General features: G+C 31.9%; 1 protein-coding gene across 1 annotated transcript in view; it reads left to right on the top strand.

Annotated features, from left to right (window-relative positions):
- The window catches only part of LOC129223766 (probable ATP-dependent RNA helicase DDX27), a 57,111-nt gene that overhangs the window by 1,067 nt on the left and 35,348 nt on the right, over positions 1 to 20,696 (top strand). Inside the window, exons 2-10 of the mRNA XM_054858125.1 lie at positions 2,640 to 2,804; positions 5,226 to 5,433; positions 7,636 to 7,709; positions 10,684 to 10,770; positions 11,308 to 11,413; positions 13,262 to 13,435; positions 14,566 to 14,716; positions 19,860 to 19,959; positions 20,042 to 20,183. Coding sequence (XP_054714100.1) covers positions 2,640 to 2,804; positions 5,226 to 5,433; positions 7,636 to 7,709; positions 10,684 to 10,770; positions 11,308 to 11,413; positions 13,262 to 13,435; positions 14,566 to 14,716; positions 19,860 to 19,959; positions 20,042 to 20,183 — 1,207 coding nt within the window. The remainder of the gene's footprint in view (positions 1 to 2,639; positions 2,805 to 5,225; positions 5,434 to 7,635; positions 7,710 to 10,683; positions 10,771 to 11,307; positions 11,414 to 13,261; positions 13,436 to 14,565; positions 14,717 to 19,859; positions 19,960 to 20,041; positions 20,184 to 20,696) is intronic.

The raw sequence follows: 20,696 nt of genomic DNA, 5'->3' as shown, positions 1-20,696 counted from the left end.
AATAAAAATGATTTTTATACTGTTTGACATTTTAAACCGCAACCTTCCTCAAATTTGCGCATGCGTCAGGTCGCTTCTGATTTTATCAAAATAGGGGAGATATTGATAAGAAAGATAACGAATGTGAGGGGGATTTTTTTTTTTTTTGTTTTCCGTTGGATTTGTTTATTAGAGATGTTGGTTCGGGTTGAGGCTTTTTTTTTTTTTTTTTTTTAAAGCAGAAATGCTACCATGGTGCGTTCTCTTCAACAAGCTGTCACCCCTTTTTAAAATAGAACCGTTCAACGGTGCTAGTCGCGGCTTTCGAGATCAGACAGTACTTTGATCCGCGACATTTTGCAATGTTTAAGGTTTTGTTACGATTGAATTTTTCAGATTTATCATGAAGAGTTGTTCTACCTTGGAAAGCACCTCTTAAAAATACACCATATCCAGTAATTACTGTCAACCTCAAAAAGCCCCCCCCCCCCTTAGACTTCTAAAAGCCTGTCCCGTATTTACTGTTCTTAAATCTGGCAACCCTGCTCTAGATGTCCCTAAAAAGGATTTGTGCAGTGATGGAAGTGTTGAGGGCCCTGTAGAGCTTTATTGACAACATTTTAACTATCTTATACCAGTGGGGATGTGGGGTGCTAATCATGAAATACAACTTTTATATTTAAGAATTGAAAAGTAATTTCTGACTGCTTCCTGATCCCGATCACTAAAAGCAGTAAGATATTTTGTTGAAACCTATTCCGCTTGGAAAAACTCAAATAGGTACTCTGCTATTTTTCCCTTGATTTTAACAGAGGAAATGAATGCTTGTGTTCTGGAAGGTGCTTTAAATCCCAAAACCCCTCCCGTGGCTGCGCCACTGTTTGCATTCCTAACACTAGAAATGGTGTATTGTTATTCTGTCTTTTATAAAGTGTTGGGAAAAACAGCATTTCCCCCCCCCCCCCAAGATTCGTGCTTAATAATAAGTTCATTTGTGGACTTGGTTGGGGAATCCAAGCTTGCTTATTGTTTTTGGTTGATGTGATGTGTATAGAATTAGATATTACCTAAATATGAAATTTTCCCATTTTTAATTCTTATAAAAGTAGTTATATTTGATTTCACTTTAGTTAATGTTTTGTACTGCTTTCCTTCCTTATTTGTCATATGCTTTAATCATGTAAAATGCACAACAGATGAGTTTGCACAAATTTTTGTAAAATGCACAAGTTTGGTGGTGAGTTGTTTACTTTCTACACTGGGGCAACAAGAGACCTTGTCTGCCTGGTTAGAAACTGGGGGGGAGGGGACTTTGGGGCCCTCCTTCTACCGTGGCAAAAACATGTTTCTAATAACATTTTGCTCAACTATGTAGATTATTAAAATTTTCATTGAGCTTTTAATATGTCATTTCAGTGGAAAAATATTTTGTTACAACTTTTCATCTTTTTTAATGGCTGATTTATTTAACATTTATATGGCCTAACATACTTATTTGGTGGTTTATTTTTGCTCTAATGCTTAGTTTGCTTAGATGTTCAGTAAAAAGACAAAATGATGTATATTGCCAAATAATTAGTTTCTATTAATTGCCAAGATTTAAAATGCACCAATGATAGAAAATTACTCATTTAACTCCTTTTTGTCAATATTATGGCTAAGCCAAGCTTTGTCTTCATTCTAAGAACATTTTTATCATGTTAGTTACTTCAAATATGTCTACTACTTGAACCCAATCTACTGTTTCAAAAATAGAAGATGGGCTTGTAGATATTGCATTTTACCCCATGTGAGAAATTTAGTGTTTTGAAGTCACATTGTTTTCCTACTTGATCTTTGTGGGAAAATGATTGCATGTTGGTTATCTAAATATTACTGGAGGAGTTTTGGTGGATGGAAAAAGTGCTTAGGTCGAGCGCTTTCACTGTCCCGCATTTATTATGTTACCTGCTTGCTGGATCATGCCACAGTCCCTTCCATTGTATGCATTGGTACAAATTAAGTTTTAATCACTTTTTTTTTTCATTCTGGGCCCCATTGCGCTGGTACCCATGGCTCCTCATGTGGGGCCCATGCATGCAGGCCCAGATCTATAAATTTTGTTGCCTCCCCTGCAACAAAATATGTATGGTCCCCAAAGGTTGGCAGTATATATTTGCAATGTTAATAAGTCTTAGTGCTAGTTTAAGTTCAATTTCTCGAGCCGTTGGGCCCCTTAAGCACGTGGGTCTCCCCTGCACTGCGGGTATGCAGATTCGGTTGTCTACTTTATTACATAAGTACCAAAATTTTTGTCAAGAGCAAATCAAAATTGTAACAGATAATTATGTAATGTTTTATGTATTTAAATAAAGTTCCTCAGAGACCTACTTGCTTAGATTTATCTGAGCATTTAAAACCGATAAACCGAGCAATTGGTAGGTGCTGGTGGTCTCTGAGGATGTCAAGTGTCAAGGTATGCAGATCCGGGCTTGCATGCATGCTTTTTGGATGATCATCGTACTATATACAATTTTGTTCTTTAATTGATGTTTTAGTTTGTTAATGATTCATGCAATGCATTTAGTTATATCAGACAGTTTTGACTAAGATTTAGTTAAATGAAGATTTGTTTTTAGTGTGATTTATTGTACATTTTTTATGAAATTATTTCTTTGAAGGAAGAAGAAAGGAAAGATGAAAAATTTTCATCAAATTTTTGCTTTGATGAAACTGACACTTTTGAAAATGATGCCTGGAACGATATCAAGAAATATGTCAAGCGAAAAGCAAGTACCTTAGAAGAAAAAATTGCTCAAATACGTGAAGAAAGGAGACAAAAAAAGGTAAAATCTTTTTAATGCATTTGTGAATCCAGAAGCTCGGTTCATATCAACGACTGGCGCAGTATAGCCTACTTTTAGGCTCTTGTGCCAAAAACCCCAATCTAACCAACCAGCCATATTAATGACCCTAAAATGAATTAGTAATGTCAGTCTGTTGATTTTTGGTACATAAAAATTTTGGTTAATTAAAAAGTAATTCACTGAATCTGACAGCAACGACTCACCCCCTCCAACATTGCAACCCCCCTAAAGAAAGGAAAAAGAACTCCTGAAAGGAGCTCCTTTTATTAATGTCAATGTTTCAGTCTGCCTCATGACCTCCCCCCCCCCCACCCTCTTGTGGGAAAGCAACCCCAATGATCTCAAATGTAACTTATCAATATGTTTATCTTCAATATTTAAATTGCAATTTTAACAGTTTTACTTAAATAAATTCTTTTATATGCCGATTTTATGATTTTGTTGCCTTCATTTCGCATCTGCAACGAGGATCAGTTTTTAAGCAATTTAAATGTTTTTATTACATTTTATAATGCAAAAATTTTTTTTTATGTTTTAAGAGTCAAATCTTCAAAAATTAAATGTTGAATAACTGGGATTAGAGATTTTTTCTGAAGTAGTACATGCTCTATTTTAAGCTATCTTTCAGTGATTGAAGTGGAAAAGATCCCGATTTTCCTCCTCCCTGAAAATTTTCCGAAATTGAATCTTCAAAACTGTTAGACTGTCTTTGATGATGTAGAAGGGGGTCTTCATGCAAAAATGTTTTAAGCTAGAATTTTAAAATGCAAATTTTGCGAACTTTGCTGAACTTGGGGTACACGGTTTAAGTGTTTCTCTTCAAAATTGTTTTTAAGCTGATTTATTGAAGTATTGTATTTGAAGCTTTTTTTGGAACCTATCCTATTAAAGGAAAAGGAAATTTTGGGGTCTCCACCTATATATTTTTGAGAATGAAGTTTAAATAGTTTTTGGCTCTTTTTAGCAATGAAAAGGTAGGAGGTTGGGGGCTTTTTATGCCCAAACTTAGGCCATCTTTGATGAACCAAGGGAAGGGATTCCTGATTTATACCCCAATAATGTTTCAAAGGCGTATTAAAAATGCTACTTTAGACTATGTTTAAGTGACTTATGGAAAAGAGGTTTGGGTGTTCTTCCCTGAACATTTTTCAAAGTTGAAGCAATAAAAACAATATATTAAGTTATTTTTGAGTAAATAAAAGGGGAGGAGATTCGAGGGAAATCATTTTGATATTTAAGTGTAAAAACTTGTGGGCCAACTTTGATGAAGCTAAAGCAACAGTTCAGGGGTTCTCTCATGAAATGCACGTTTTTTACATTTGTACAAAAAGTTTCGACTTTTGTTAAATTTTGCTTTTGTAATCTTAAATCAATTATCAACAATACAGAAAATTTGTGTATCTGATATTCCACATTTCCCACACTCAAGTCTTTATTTTCAGCCACACAATATAAATTTTCATTAAAATGGGGCAGATTCGTTTAAATAGTTGGAATAGAATAGGGAAAATGTTAGGTTTTATCAAGCATTCAAGTTTTGGTAGGAAAATTTTTGGCCCATTTTTAAGTTGACCCTTTAACTTTGGTTTTTGTACAAAATTGCTCAAATGAATGCGTGTATTATGGCACTTATAACTAAAACATTATATTTTAGATATTTTGGAAAAAATTGGAGTTTGTAACTGGACTCAAATTTCCATAAGAGAACGTTGTATTGTGCTCTTGCAACATTAGAAGGCACATTTCATTGCAATGCAACATAAAAGTATGTTAAACATAAAGGTAAAAAAACCATAAAGTGAAAAATAAAAAATAAAAAAACTTTTTCAAAATCCTTCAAAAACATCAAAATTGTTTCTTGAAGATTAAAAATAGAATTTCTTACCTTTTGGAACAGCTTTTTTAGTTATTCTTTTAAAAACTTATTTTTCACTGCGTATACAATTTATTAAAGCTGATGTAATAAAAACAGATGCCTTTTGATTTGAAATTGTCACCTTTTTTTATTATTTAATTTCGACAAAATTCCATGATCACATGCGAAAGAATTTCAGATCTAGGCAAATCTTGGATTTTGCTTCAGTAAGAATAATTGTTTGCACTGTCTTAATTGTAGGGATTATTTCCAGGTATTGCAATATTTCCTCTTTTTTTAAGAAAGATTTACCAATATTTAAAACAATAATGCAAACATAAACAATCAAAATAGAGTTCTTATGCTCATTATTATCATTATGGGCAAACTCTATTTTTGAACTTCTAATTTGGCAATCTTAATTTTGTAGCACTGGGCACAATCATCCCAATGAGTGCTAAATTTTAGTCAAGGCAATAATTATTTTGTAAGATAGTAATTATTTTCTTTAGATAAAAAATTTGATTTTATCCTTTTTCCCCTAGTCGAAGAAAGAGGTTTTGCAAAATGCTCCTGAAATTAAAGTTGAAAGCACCGTTGCTGATTGTGAGGAAGCAAATAATGTAGCACAATCAATCCCTATTGAGAATCATCCTGCAGCTGAAAAGCAAAATGAAATGGAAACAAATGGTACTTTGGAGAATGAAGTTGAAGACATGGAATTATCCTCTGATAATGAAGAACAAGAACAAGGTGAATGCAATTAAAAATGACTCTTTGTGGTATATTGTGAGATATATTGTGCCTTAGTCTGGAAAACAAATTTCAAAATTTCCATTTTCCTATAATCCTCATACATATAATAGCCAAAATCACCGATTGAGTAATGCTCTGACATCATCAACAATGAAACTCACGCCATCGCATACATGATGGCATTATTTCATTGTTGAAGCATCAAAAATTCAGCAAGTTATTTATAATTTGATATTATTAATATTTGATATATACATGCAGGAAAATACTTTATTTTGACTAGGCTGAACTGGATCCGGTAACTAAACTGTTTTACTGGTATGACTAATTTTAGGAGAATGAAGAAACGAAAAAGTGGTCAACAATTAATGCTATCTACTGGAGTTTAGGGTTAATCCACTGGAGTTAGGGTTAAAATTTCAACTATCAAAATATCACCAATCAGGCAATTGCTTTGTTCAAATGGAGAAGCAACTTTCACCCGTCAAGTTTTGACGTGCAATTTTCTAGTACTGAAGATTGTCAATAAAAAATACCCGTTTTCAAGAGTTACAATTTATAAACTAGTATGTTGTGGCCATCACGAAACTTTCTTCTATATTTTTCTTTTTTTTTTTCTGATCCCTCCCCATGCTTGACGAGGAAGCAATATTCCCAACAAAAACAAAATTACGCATGCAAAAACTTGACGACTATCCCAATGTCTGAATTATTGCAAAAGCAAAGCAAAGAGCGAAAATTGAAAGTTATTTTAAAAGCCTTACTTGAATTAATTACAAATATTTTATTTGTTAACAAACATAAGATGGCAACAGTTAAAAATTTTAAATCATTGAGATAATATTTCCTATCATTTCCATACAATTAAAATCACGAGAAATACGCAGACGACAATCTATTATGATTTATCTTTCTTATTGTTGCATTAATAAAAATATTTTTACTCGCCAAAAAAAAAAAAAAATCAACACCTCTTGGAGCGATCGGCGTCAAAATTGAACCAGAGCCTGTTTACATATGGATTCACATATATTCCAAATTTCAACCAGAACGTAGCATTACTTCTTGAGATAGGGCACTCAAAATGGAAAAAAAGAACGGGTGATTGCGCTACCCCCTTTTTAGCTGTTGACACAAAAATAAAATCAGTTCTTATACCCACTAAGGGCTACTTGCCGATAAATTTTTCTTTCATTCCGTTCATTATTTCTTGAGATACAGCAGTCACAATTGACGACAAAAAACGTTCTATAGCTCAACCCCCGTTTGAGTTATTGACACCAAAATTGAATCAGCACCTGTTCCTGTTAATACCAACATATGGACCAAATTTTGTTTGATTCCGCCAGTTACTTCCTGAGGAATAGCAAGCACGCGTAACTCAAAAAACGTCCCATTGCTCCACCCCCCTTGGAGGAATTCGCGCCAAAAACTAATGGGCACAAGTTCACATAGGGGCACATATGTGTACAAAATTTCGTTCGATTTCATGCGGTAGTTTTTGTTGTAGAGCGTCCACAAAAAACTGGTCACACACAGACGTGACACACATACACACACACACACACAGACCGACAGACATTTTCCAAAAATGGTCGAAATGGACTCAGCACACCTCAAAACGTACAAATCTGTCAAAATTCGAAATTCGAAAATTTGCACGAATCCAATACTTTCTTCTATATATTAGATATAGAAGAAAGTAAAAAAGCTTAATAAAGATAGAAAAAGCACAGGTGGCAACAGAGGTGGTTTGGTGCCAGAGCACTGTTCAGGTAATGCTTTTTTGGAGAAATAAATTTATCTTTTACATTAAATTGATTATGACTCAGGATCTAATTAGCATTCCTGTACTGGAAAATTTGCAAAATTCAAGGGATTGGCAAGTACGTAAATTTTTCTCTTTTGCTTGTTGATTTTTTTTCTGCCCTAACTTTACAAATGAAATTTGTAAAGTTAAGAGAAGAAAATTCCTTCTTTTTAAATACCCATTTCAGTCAGTGCTGTTACATGTTTGTATTAAAATTGCTATTTTTTCAACACCCATTTTAGTCGGTGTTGTTACATGTTTGTATTGATAGTTTTTACATATGTGGATGCTGAAGAGTTGAAGGAATGTTGTAGCAAATGTATTCTTATTTTCACAGGAGATACTATTTTGTTCCCCTGTATTGAATTTTTTTTTTTTTTTTTTTACAGATGTAATAAAAGTAAAAGAAAAGAAGAAAAGAAAGAAAAAGAAAGGATTATTTGATTTAGGAAAAGTTGTTGTAGTAAGTATTAACAAAATATTTTTGATATTTTGTCTTCATTACAGAATGGGGTCGTTTCCAAAATTTTAAAAGTATTTTTTTTCTGAAAGAGCATGCTTAAAAACATAGGAACTAACCATTTTTTAAATAATTTGTTTTTGTTTAATATTTAAAAAAAATACTTAAATCGGTTCGCTTTCATTGTTTACCCTTCTGCCAGATGACATCACAAATGATGAAATGCCATTTATTGTTGCCGTTCACAGAGCAAAATATTTAATCTGCACCTTTATTCATGTGTATTGGCAACAATATGGTTGATAGCAAGCGTAGAGCGCAATTTTAATTCGCTTCTTGATTATCATAACGTGGAAAGGTGGTGAAAGATGTGGCAAAGTGCATCATTTTGTGACGTCATCTAGAACACGCCTTGCTTCAAAAATCAGACATTTAAAAAAATTAAAAAAATAACGGTTAGGAAAATGAAAGTATTTTCCCTGTCCAAGTTATTTTTTTTGCTTATTCTATCAAATTCAGTGACTAAAAGTACTACTTTTAACTGAAGGAAACCACCCCATTAATGTTGTCCACCTGAAAGCAGCAATAAATATATTGAACATTTAAGACATTCTGATATCAGATAGTTTATTCTCATGATAAAAATTTAAATTAAAAAAAAAAGTAAAAAAAGATGAAATGTTGAAATTGCCCAGTTTTATATAGTTAAAAAGTTTTTTTTTTTTTTTGAATTTCCCTTTTATATAAAGTTTTGACCCTCATCCCTCTCATCAACTTTTTTTATGTGAAAGGTAATTAATGTATTTATTTGCTATCTGCCTTAGTGCATGCCAGCCTTTGTACAAAATTCAAGTATTGATATGCAATTTAATAAGAAAAATGTGTGAAGTTCAGAACTTCGTACTTAGTGCGATCTGGAAAAGGTTTGCCATTTTCGTCCATTCTTTTATTGCGGATGTATAGCAATGATTTTGAAAAGTGATTCTGGTTGCAGGAATGCAAAATAGACAAGCTTTTATTGTAAGGTTGTCTTGTAGAAATCCTGAGGGGTGAAGTGAACCCACACCTTTACTTTTACTCTTTACTGCTTTTTCCAGGAATCTGCCCCAAGAAAAAAGTTGAGAGAGAGAGCTTATTCCTAGAATGCCTGTGCTCCTCAGGAGGTCACTGTAATCTCCTGTCCCATCCCTAAAATAGAGCGGTCATTCCAAGCTCGTCAACTTGCGTGATAGAGATTCTTGCTCACGTGATCGGTTGTGACATAGAAATGTCGCAAAGGAAATGTTGCGGATTCTAATCTACTCAATGCGCGGATTCTAATCTACTCGAACCTAGCCGCAAGCTACGTTCGAGTAGATTAAAATGTTACTTTGCGACATTTCTATGTCACAACCGATCACGTGAGCGAGAATCTCGATCTCGCAAGCTGACGAGCTTGGAATAACTGCCCTGGATTGACTGGTCAACAATTGGGGTGTGATTAAATAGCTAAGATCTAAGAGATAAGATTATCTTTATTCCTTTCTGATGATTCCTCTGGACATTAAAGTGTAAAAGCACAATTACTGAATAAGTCTTCAGCATTTTCCCCAAATATTTTCCAGAAATTGGGAACTTTCTTTTCATTAAGGGTTTTTTCTATGTTCCCAGGATGGGAATATGAGCGGAAGTTTCATCCCTTTCTGAGGATTTTGCATAAAAAACTCGCTATGACGCATAAATGCGAACCTTGTTAATTAAGCTTTCTCATCCTTTTCACTTAAAATTCAACTTCTGATTCCTCATTTAAAAAACTACATTATCATTCGAAAATGTTTTTTTTTTTAAACCTAAGTTGAAGGAAATGAAATCTACTTCCAGTTATAGTTGTCCTCAAGTGAATGTATTTTTTAAATAAATCAGTCTTTGATTAATGACTATAATTAAATGTAAAAATGTAGTCATAAATTTTGATTCAAGTTGTATATCCACACACTAATATATATACGAGGGGGGACCCAAAAGAAACCAAACTAATGGTGCGATGCCAATCCTAGATGTGGTAAAGTGTTCTCCAGCTAGATTACTCAGGTAAAGACCTTCATAAACTAGCTGTGCAAGTGGCATCAGTGTAGTTGATAACGTCTGATCGTAGTGTTGGTTTTCTCGGATGTTGTTGCTTTCCGCCTGCGAACTAATTATGACAGATTAAAAAAAAAAAAAAACTGAAAGTTTGAAATTTTGCTTCCTGCTTGAAAAGTCGGCAACGGAATAGCTTACCAAATGCTTCAACAAGCTTTCAAGAACTATGCTATGAGCCGTACACAAGTTTTCGAGTGGTTTGGGCTCTTTAAACGTGGTAGCATGAGTGTTGAAGATTATGCTCGCTCTGAGCGCCCTTCAACATCTGAAAATGATGTAAATGTTGAAAAAAATCAGCCAAAAAATCAACAAGAGTCGTCATTTTACGATTGACGAAACTTTAGAAGAAACAAAAGTGAGTTGGAGCTCACGCGGGCGATTGGAAGAATGGTTCCTTCACCATGATAACGCTCCCGAATACTTAACCTTCACTATTAACCGTTACTTGGGCTCTCAGTGGTGGCCAGTCGTTACTCGACCCTCGTATTTGCCAGACCTAGCTCCATGTGATCTGTTTCTCTTCCCGAAGATGAAAATTTTTTTGAAAGTGAAGCATTTTGATGATGTAGAGACTGTAAAAACTGCTTCGCAACGGGCACTGGACATGGTCAAAGTTCAAGAGTTTCAGGGGAGCCTCTAAGAGTGGAAAAAAAGAATTAATAAGAGTATTGCATCTAAGGGAACACTTTGAACGAGACTAAAGAAATTTTGTCAATAAACTAATCTATAAATATTTTAGAACAAAAATCCGGTTGTTTTTGGGTCCCCCCTCGTATATAATTTAAGCAGCCAACTTATTATTTATTGGAAAATGTTATCTTTTTTTTTCTTAACAGTAGTATAATTTTGAATTTAGGTTGAAAGTGAAGTACTTGGTGAACAGGTGGAGTATGATCCCTCGACGACTTTTCAACAAATGAATCTATCTAGGCCCTTACAGAAAGTACGTACTGTCCTTTGCATATTGTCGCGTGATACAATGCTGTTCATATTAATTGATCGTGATCTCTTCTTCATTTTATTTAGCTTAAAATAATGTGTAACACTCATTGTCAGTTGATGACCATGAGTGTTACACATAATAACACTAAAGGCTTTGATATTCACAGATTGCATGAATTTTCTTTTTTTTTTAAATAACTTTTACAGTTTGTATTTACAATTATATTTTTGTTTGTTTATAATTGTTTTGTTGTTAAATGATTGTTTTGTGTACATTCTTTTTCAAGGTCATAAAATAAAATCTTTAACCAATTTACCTACCAGTTTCATGGAACCAATGAAACAAATGGATTTTGATCTTGCAATTTATATTACAGTATAGTTTATAAATCAGATAAGGGTATAGGATAAGTTTATCATATCTTAAGCCATATGAATATTTAATTTTTCTTTCTAAACTTCAATTTGTTTCCCTTTGAGAATTTTAACCATTCATATTATTTTAGTTTATGCAAAATATTAATAAATTTTGTTTTAGGCAATCTCAAGCATGAACTTTCTTCATCCAACTCCAATTCAAGCAGCAACAATTCCAGTTGCATTAATGGGAAAAGATATTTATGGTTGTGCTGCTACTGGAACAGGTAATTAAATTTTAAATTTGAAACACAAGATTAAACTATGAATAAATTGTAAGATTACTCGTTTGCAATGTTCATGATTGTTTCATTAGTATTTTAATGTCTCCAAATTATGACTCAATTATTTGATTTTTGCAATACCTTTATTAATATATATTTTAAAGTTCAGTATTTCACATGTACTAATAAATATTTTCTTCTCTTATTCTTTGCTATTACGTTTTCTTTACTTAAAATAAATTCTTTATTCAAGCAAAATTCATTCTGTTGACTACAATTTTATTCTAAACTTTAACTTTTTAATTGAATACAATAGAGCCTCAATTAACCAAAGTGATTAGAACCTTCCTCTTTGTCAAATCAAAATTTTCAGATAAAAGAGGGGTACTTAAAATAGTTGTTAAGTATAGGTCAAGATTCAGAAGATTTCTAAGTGGCCACAAGACCCAAAACACTTATTAGCTACCACTGTCACCGAGGTTGAACTACAAAATGGGAGAGGAGTTTTTATTACTTTCATGAAAAAACAAATAAATAGCACTTTACAGAATTACATTTTAAAAGCTATAAACATGCATTTGGGAATTTTTTTTTTCCCCAAAATAAATAGATAAATAAATCCGAACCTGAATCTGTATACCCGCAGACCCCACAATGCGGGAGGGCCCACTTCCTTAAGAGGCCCAACAGCTCAAGAAATTGAAGAAAAAATGGAAACAAACTAGTACTAAGACTTATTAATGTTACAAATATACACTGCTAGCCTCTGGGGAGGGACCCTACAGATTTTATTGCAAGGGGGCCCAAAGTTTATAGATCCGGGCCTGAATAAATCAATTGAAAGTTGGCAGGAAACTACATTTTAAATGCAATTTACAAAAAATACAATTTTGCTGATAAAATTTAACTTTTCCAGAAAATAACTAATTAAAAAAAAAACATAATTTCTGGCCCTTTTTATGTTATTTTCAGTAGTTTTCTCTGAGATAAGCATCCAATTCTGTTTTTGGAAACTTAGGCAATTAAATAGTCTTGTCTGCTTCCATCTTGCGAATGACCAAACATGGCAACAAGGTGAAAAATTTAAGTTATGAAAGTAATTTTAATAATTAAAAACCTCAAAAAACAATAATTTAGATGAAAGAGTCAGTTTTTAGCACATTAACGTCCAAGCAATGCGAATAAAATATATTCTGAAGATAAAATTTGAAGAAAAAAATTTTGCATTTTTCAAGAAAATAAGTAATTATTCTGGAGGAAAAAATACCTCACCTTTTGCATAATGTTCAGTGGTTTGCATTGTATTGTAATAGAATTCTATTTTTGGAAATTAGGGACTTAAAGAATCTTGTCTACTTCCATCTTGGAAGTGACCAAATATGGTGACTGGGCTAAAATTAAGATTTAGGTTTTTGAATTTGCAGCATAAAAATAATTATAAAATGTAGGCACATGTAATTTTCTCCTTCTCATTCCAAAGCAAAATATTTTTGAACCCTTTACTTTTGTATGAACAATTGATGCTTCATTACACGCAATTAAATTGGTAATTAGCAAAAAAAAAAAGTTTCTTTGGTGGTACTTATTGAAATTGGGCAAGAAAAAAAGTAAAGTCTTGGACATAATCGTCATTATAAGAGAATGTCCTGTAACTTTTAGGTTTTTATGTTTGTACTTTCAAAATTAATTGTCTCTTTTTTTTTTTTTTGAAATTTTTACTGTTTGTTGATTGGTTTTACTCATCCCATCAAATGGAATGCTAAAAGCTCTAAAAAAATTTCATTGTGTTCATGCAATATTCTACATTTAAGTTTTTGAAAATTTTCATTGAGACTGAATGACTATTTGCAGGTAAAACCGCAGCATTTATGCTCCCTGTTTTAGAGCGTTTACTTTATAAGCCTATAGACGATCCTGTAACAAGAGTGCTTGTTATATTGCCGACAAGGGAATTGGCCGTTCAAGTATACCAAGTATCCAAACAACTGGCACAGTTCACAAAAATACAAATTGCGTTATCTGCAGGTAAAGTGGAAGTACATAATTTAATTTCAACGATACGTGTACAATTCATTTTATTATGACTTTCATAATGGCTATGATAGACTTTGAAGGTTTAGGTAATGGGTTATCCTGAAATAAGTGTGCGTTAAATAACTAATTTTCTAATTTTTGTATGTTCGTGGAATTAAAATGTAATTCGCTAAACCTAATGTAATCATCCCTGCAGCTGGAAAGTCATAGATCTCGATCAGGAAAATCATAATTTTCACCAAAAAATGTTCAAAAATCATGGAAACTGACAATTGATTGTGAGTTTTGAATTTTAGAATATGCAAAGTACCAAGTTTTACTGATCAGATGTTAAAAAGAAAAAAAAAACATAGCTCATTTTTAGGTGGTTATCTGTGGAATCCCATTGCATCTGTTTGTTTGAAACTTGCTTGTTTTTGTTTACAATGTGGTTCTACCTCAGTACATCAATTGTTTTGCGCTTTCTTTTATTTTAGCTCTTTTTGTATTTTATATCGTGCAATTAAAGTTTTGTCAAACTGGTTATTTTGTCACGCCTGCTCAAAAATTTCAATTCATTTGCATCTTAGTAGATTAGGCTAACACCACTCGTAAAAATTATCATTGATTTTCACAATATTTAGCTTGAATTTATGAAGATTTTTGAAAATAATAGTTTGCCTAAAAAGTTACGGTAGTTAAGGTTGTTGAAGAGGATTATAGAATATGAAAGGCACATCATGTTACATTTATTGTCTTTTAGTTAAAATTGCAGAGCTCATTAGATTTTGGTTTTATTTAAATTTTCAGAAACATAGTTGCAAAGATGGTTGCAATTTTTTTTCCACAAAACACAAATTTACACATTTCTCATGAATAACGTATCTTTTTCTGTAAACATTGCACCTCTTGAATCTTCGAAAAATACAAGCAGAGCAAAAGTCATGGATTTGGAAAATCTCAATGTAGCAGATACTCTGTAATTGTTTTTCATGGGATGAATTTCGCGTAGCATTACCAAAAACAGCAAAATATTAAGCCCGTTTTAGAAAACATAACTTTAAGGAAATAACTTTTCTAAAATTTTCATTTTCTTTGTACAGCTCATTGCTTGCTGACATATGGTTTTAAATCTTTTGCAGGTGGTCTAGAACTCAAGGCTCAAGAGCTAGCTTTAAGAAAGGCTCCTGATATAATTATTGCAACTCCGGGCAGATTGATCGACCATTTGGAAAATACTCCCTCTTTCAGTTTAAATTACATCGAAATTTTAATACTTGATGAAGCTGATCGGTAATTTGCTGTGTTGTATTTTTGTGTAAATAATATTCTTTTGAAATTTTTTCCTTTAAAATTTAGGCAGCCAAGTTCATAAATTAAAAATCATTGATCATGTAAAGATTACAAGAAATTAAAACAAAAATATAATCCTCTTTCCACGCATCCTGCAAAAAGTAATTTGTTTTACAGTGTAATTGCACCATAACAATGTCCAATACAAGAAATCTCTTTAATATAAGTTATATAGCCCCATGCTTACAATTTATTATAGAATCCTTCAACCTAACAATATCTTGTAGTTTTAAATCTCAAAAACATTTTTTCTCTTTAGTTTTGATTTTCTATTCCTCTACAATAATGATTCTGTGTAAAATACCTGAAAAAGGAAGAAAAATTCTTTATTTTCATCTTGCCATAAAATGATCTTTGATGACGAGTGAATACCTATTTATATTTTGGAATATTGAGCTCTATTCCCTCTTCTACAACTAGAGCTTTATGTCTCAAAATCATGGTTACTATTGTGTCATAAACATGTCGATTTGGCCGTAATTTGTTTCTTAAAGTTAAAGTATTTCACTCAATACTATACCTCCATCTGTGGTGATAATTTGGTACATGTCTTTTAAAAAAAAAATTGTTAGCGTAAAGTATTAGCTAGAAGCCATTTAATTGTTGTCAAAATGAATCTTATTTTATCTGGTGTTTGATAAATTTAAAAATTGTTTTTATTGATGAGTTAGTTTGAATTTTGCTAGGTTATAGTGATTATCCTATTTGAAGTCCAAAATTTTGTCTCTTATTTTCACCTCATTTTTCAAAATTTCCTATATAGTTATTGTTTTAGTTTTTGTATCTGGTTTTATTTAAATTTCTTTTGGTATTTTTAAAAACAAATTTCAGAATATTTCAAAAAGAAAATTAATAATATTAATAATATTTCAAAGGTCTTAATCTTATTATTTTTTACTCATTAGCGTTGTAGTTTTGATTTATATGAGGAATTTTTGCAAAAATGTGTTAAAGTTTTACATTATCCCATTCTTTCCCCACTTTCCTGGATTTGGATTGAAAATGTATCTTGACATTGAATTTCTTTAAAATTGTGACCTTCTTTTCATGTTTTTCATTATTAGCAAGAAAATTACTAGATATTTGTCTTTTCTCATAGGCCTGTGAATGATTAATAAATTCATCAAATTTCCTAAAAATTTCATTCTACTATTCATAGATGTGATTACTGACTAATAAGAAAAGTAAAACCAACTAGTGTCAGTGCACTTATCATGTTCAGCCTTGCAAATCATTTTATGAAAAAAAGCATAAAATTATTTGTGAGGCTAATCATTTTATGCTTTTTAGCCTACTTTCCCAGTAAAAGTCAGAAAAAGAAGAAAAAAGCATGAAAGAAGGCTTAATTCATCTTAAAAATATCCCGAAAAACAAAAAAGAGTCAAAAATAAATAAAATAATTAAATAAATATCGAAAAATTAAATTGGAAAGTAGGGTATTGAGATGGGGGAAAATGTCTGTCTGTCTGTCTGTCTGTCGGTCTGTCTGTCTGTCCCCCCCTAATAACTTTTGAATGAATAGTCCGATTCGAACAAACTTTTTTTTGTTCGAAAGATCTCGGCAAGGACACATCATTCCCATATTTCGCTTTTTGGTTTGAACTATTTTTTGTTCAATTTTGAACAGTTCAAAAAAACTTAACATTAGCTCCTACGGGGAAATTCAAGGCAATTCCGAACTGTGAGGCGAATTTGCTTCAAACAAACTTTGTAGGAAAAAGCTTTTGATGAATAACTTGTATATAAAATATCTTTTTGATTTGAACAATTTTCTGTTCAATTTTGAACAGTTCAAATCCCTTAACATTAGCGCCTACGGGGAAACTGAAAGTCAATGTAGATTCCGTACTTGAAGGCGGATTTACTTCAAACAAATTTTGTTGGAAATAGCTCTTGATGCCGAACTCCAGACTCGGACTCCGAGAATTTAGGGGCACCTGAATCCGAATCCGACTCCTGTGCCCGACAATTAATCGGACTCCCCGACTTCGACTATGACTTCCTAGCTTTGGCAAAAATTTATACACGGACAAATGACTGACTCCGATTCTTGGATATTCGACTCCGACTCCTTCATCCCAAAATGAGATTGACTCCGACTCTGACGCTATGGTTTTAACTGTGAAATAATTATCAGGGTTCGTACGCTCCGGGAATTCCGGGAAAACCGGGAATTGTCAGGGAAAATGTCAGGGAAAAGTCAGGGAGTTTTCAAATTTTGTCCTCCAAAAATTTTTTTTACATTTTTTTTCCCAAGGAATTAAGTACCATGAGATCTAGTCTTCGTTTTTATTGTGATTTCACGAAAAAAATTGTAAATTTTTATCGAAACCGACGCTGGCACTTTAAAACTGCGATCGAAAAATGAACGTTTTTTTCACAACGAAAATTGCGCCAAAAGAGCGAAGATTTTCTTGCATGGAGTCAGTGAGGGGAACGCATTTCTTTCTACTGCCTAAAGTTTTAGATGGGTTGCCACAACATTCTGTTCGGTTCAGGGTTCGTACGCTCCGGGAAAACTTGGAATTATCAGGGAAAATGACATAGTCAAAAATGTCAGGAAATTTTCCAAATGTGTCCCCAAAATTTTTCTTTTCCCAATTTTTTCCCAGGGAATTTTGTTTATGAGATCTAATCTTCATTTTTATCGATGCATTTAAAAAAAATTGTAACAATTTTAAAGCAATGAAAAAAGTGGCGACCCAAAAAATCTTCAGCAGCCGCCATTTTTGACTCTCAGTAGTTCCCAAGGAAAAAAAAATCAGGTGAACAGCAATTATACACAAACTCAACAGGAGAGAAGACAATTTACTGCTTCGGAAGCACAACCTGTAGATGGGAGGGTCGATCGGGCAAAATCGTTTTTTTTTTTTTTTTGATCGGAAAATCATTTCAGTTACGTGTGAAACGTAGTCGCCATCTTTGGTCATTCACAAGATGGAAGTAGATACGATCCCAAAATGCCTAAGTTTCTAAAAACAAAGCAGAATTGGATGTTTTCTTTAATTGAAAACTGATGAAAATAAAAAAAAATGGTCTGCAAATTGTTTTTCTATTATTATTTAAAATAATTTTCTTGAGAAATAAAAAATTTTGTTCTTAAAACTTAATCTTATCCTCACTGCCTCGGACGCAAATGGGATAAAAACTTTTCAATAAATTGTAGTTTCATGAAGATTTATTATTTTTTAATTGTCTTCATGCGACAAATTAAAAAAGTTATTTCTTATTTTTGGGCACGGCCGCCATATTTGGTCATTCCCAAGATGGAAGTACACAAGACTTTTTAAGTGCCTAAGTTCCCGAAAACGGCATTGGATGTTAATTGCAATGCAAACTATTGAAAACAACACAAATTGTGCCTTTTTTTCCGGATAATTTGTAATTATTTTCTGGAAAAATGCAAAATTTAATCTAAATAACATTTTTTTGTTTTATTTGATTTACACTCTTATGTGCTAAATACTGACTATTTTGCTTTTATTGTAGTTTTTTAAGGATTATCAATTATTTATTACTACTTTTATACTACAAATCCAAAAATCTACTTATTGTTTTAAATTTTTCACTTTTTCGCCATATTTGATCGTTTGCACAATGGAAGTAGACTTAAACTTCCAGAAACAGAATTGGATGTTTATATCAATGTGTAATATTCAAAATAACACTAAATGTGCAAAAAATTATGAATTTTTGGAAATTAACTATTACTTTCTGGAAAAGAAAATTTGAAATTTAAATGTAAGAGTCCTTTAATATGTGAAAAAAAAAAAAAAAGATTATTGGCATTGGCCTATGATCGGCGGATGTTGATTTTTGTTACTATGCATTAAATGGTATGCCGATTGATGCAACAAGTTAATCATGTTCATACTGAAATTTAGTTTTGCATTTTGCTCAATATGTTTTGTGTAATTTACTTATAAGAAAATAAAAGTATTGTAAACCAAAAGCGGATGCTAAAAGTTTGCTGCAGGACTACAGCAAAACGCTATGATATTACGCGTGACATCAAAGAAACGCTAAAATAAGTTGAAAGTACTCTGTTTTCAACAAATAGTGAACAAATTAAAACAATTTTGAACAAAATGTTTAAAAAAACTTAAAATTTTGACAGAGAAAAAAAAATCCAAGGTTTTTTTTTTTTTTTTTTTTTTTTTTTTAATCTAAGGGGAGAAGTTTCAGTTCTTCTGCATTGCTACTTTAAACAATTTTTCATTATTTTGAAAATATTACTATTTAAACTTAAATTTTGAATGAAGCGAGTAACCTGGAATTTTCTAAAAAACAACCTGGAAAACCTGGAAAAGTCAGGGAATTTTTTTTAACCAAAAGTGTATGAACCCTGATTATTGTTGATGTGATTTGTTTTTATTTTAACGCTAAAGTTTTTATTTAGGTATTCAGTTTTCGGTGAATAAACTCGAAGTCATTTATGTTTCTACATAAAGATATGCGCAGACGATTTTTTTTTTTTTTTGACAATGAAAAGTATTTTTTTACGTTGACATTTTATTGTTTTTATTTATCTTGATAAGTGCATTAATTCATTTAAAAAATTATTTTTGGCAACAGGGGAAAAGAAACGATTTTTTTTTGATAGGATGTATTTATTTTAATGAGCTTATTAATTTTTATTATTTTTTTTCGTTTTAAAAGCTGTTGAAGATTTTTTTTTAAATGGAAAAAAGTATTAGCTGCTTTGTTTAAAAGATGCTGCTATTTTATTTGTTCGTTTTTTTTTTTTCTTTTTTTTACGCATCTAATTTTTTGAGATGAGTGAGGAATATTTTATTCCTAGAAAGTAGCTTAAAATATTGGAAAAATATGTTTGAAACAATTTGCGATTTTAGCTATTTTGAGAACATTGATCAGGTACTAGAAAGTAGTATGGGTATACGGGAAAGTAGGCTCGTCTAGTTCTAGACAGAACTTCTTGTTTCATGCATTCAAGTGTCCATTTTCCTGAAACTACGTCTTATTAAATATATTATGCTGTTTAAAAAAAAAGGTTTTTCTTTACAATTTTAAAAGTGCAGATCCTTAATTTGAGGTAGTACTAAACTTTTATTTTTAATTTTAGTATTTTGGATGAATATTTTGCTGAGCAAATGAAAGAAATCATTGGACAGTGTGCATACACGAGGCAAACTATGCTGTTTTCTGCAACACTTAATGATGAAGTAACTAGTTTTTTTTTTTTTAATAATTTTTTTCTTGTATGAGTGTTTACTTCTTGAAGCTTATTGTAAGCCTATATTTTAGGTCAAAGATTTGGCTGCATCAGCTTTAAAGAAACCAGTAAAAATTTTTATTAACAGCAATACTGAAGTAGCATTTAATTTACACCAAGAATTTATTCGTATAAGGCCAAACCGGGAGTCTGAACGAGAAGCTATCCTTGCAGGTATTAGAACATGGTTATTTTATTATTTCTCATCTTGTAATACTTATTATTGAGGATTTGTTAAGTATTTTCTAGTTTTGATGTAGTGTTGCTAATAAATGATCTTTTAATGATATTAGTTTTCCATATTGTAAAAATAGATTGGGGATAAGAATACATACGCACATACACCTTCAAAGTTTTTTTTTTAATAAGCCATTTCTATTACTATTTTAGTTAATTTAATTTGAATTGTTTAATGAATGCTTTACTTTCAATTTGTCATAAAATTAAAACTATAATTTTCAAAATATATAGGGGAATGTAAGTTAAAGTGAAACTGCGGGGCAAAGTGAAATGGTGAAATGTTTACTCTGCTTTACGCACCACCTATCTACTTATATTTTAACTATATAGTAACACATTTTGTCTATTCCAGTCAAGAAAAGATTACCTCTGAAAATCAAAGAATATGATAATGCAAGCAATTTTCAAAAATTGATAGTCTTATTGTAATATTTTGTTGTATGTCAA

This window comes from Uloborus diversus, chromosome 6 (assembly GCF_026930045.1).
Source record: "Uloborus diversus isolate 005 chromosome 6, Udiv.v.3.1, whole genome shotgun sequence".
In the NCBI taxonomy this organism is placed as follows: domain Eukaryota; kingdom Metazoa; phylum Arthropoda; class Arachnida; order Araneae; family Uloboridae; genus Uloborus; species Uloborus diversus.
This window is presented reverse-complemented; position numbering and strand designations above follow the sequence as displayed.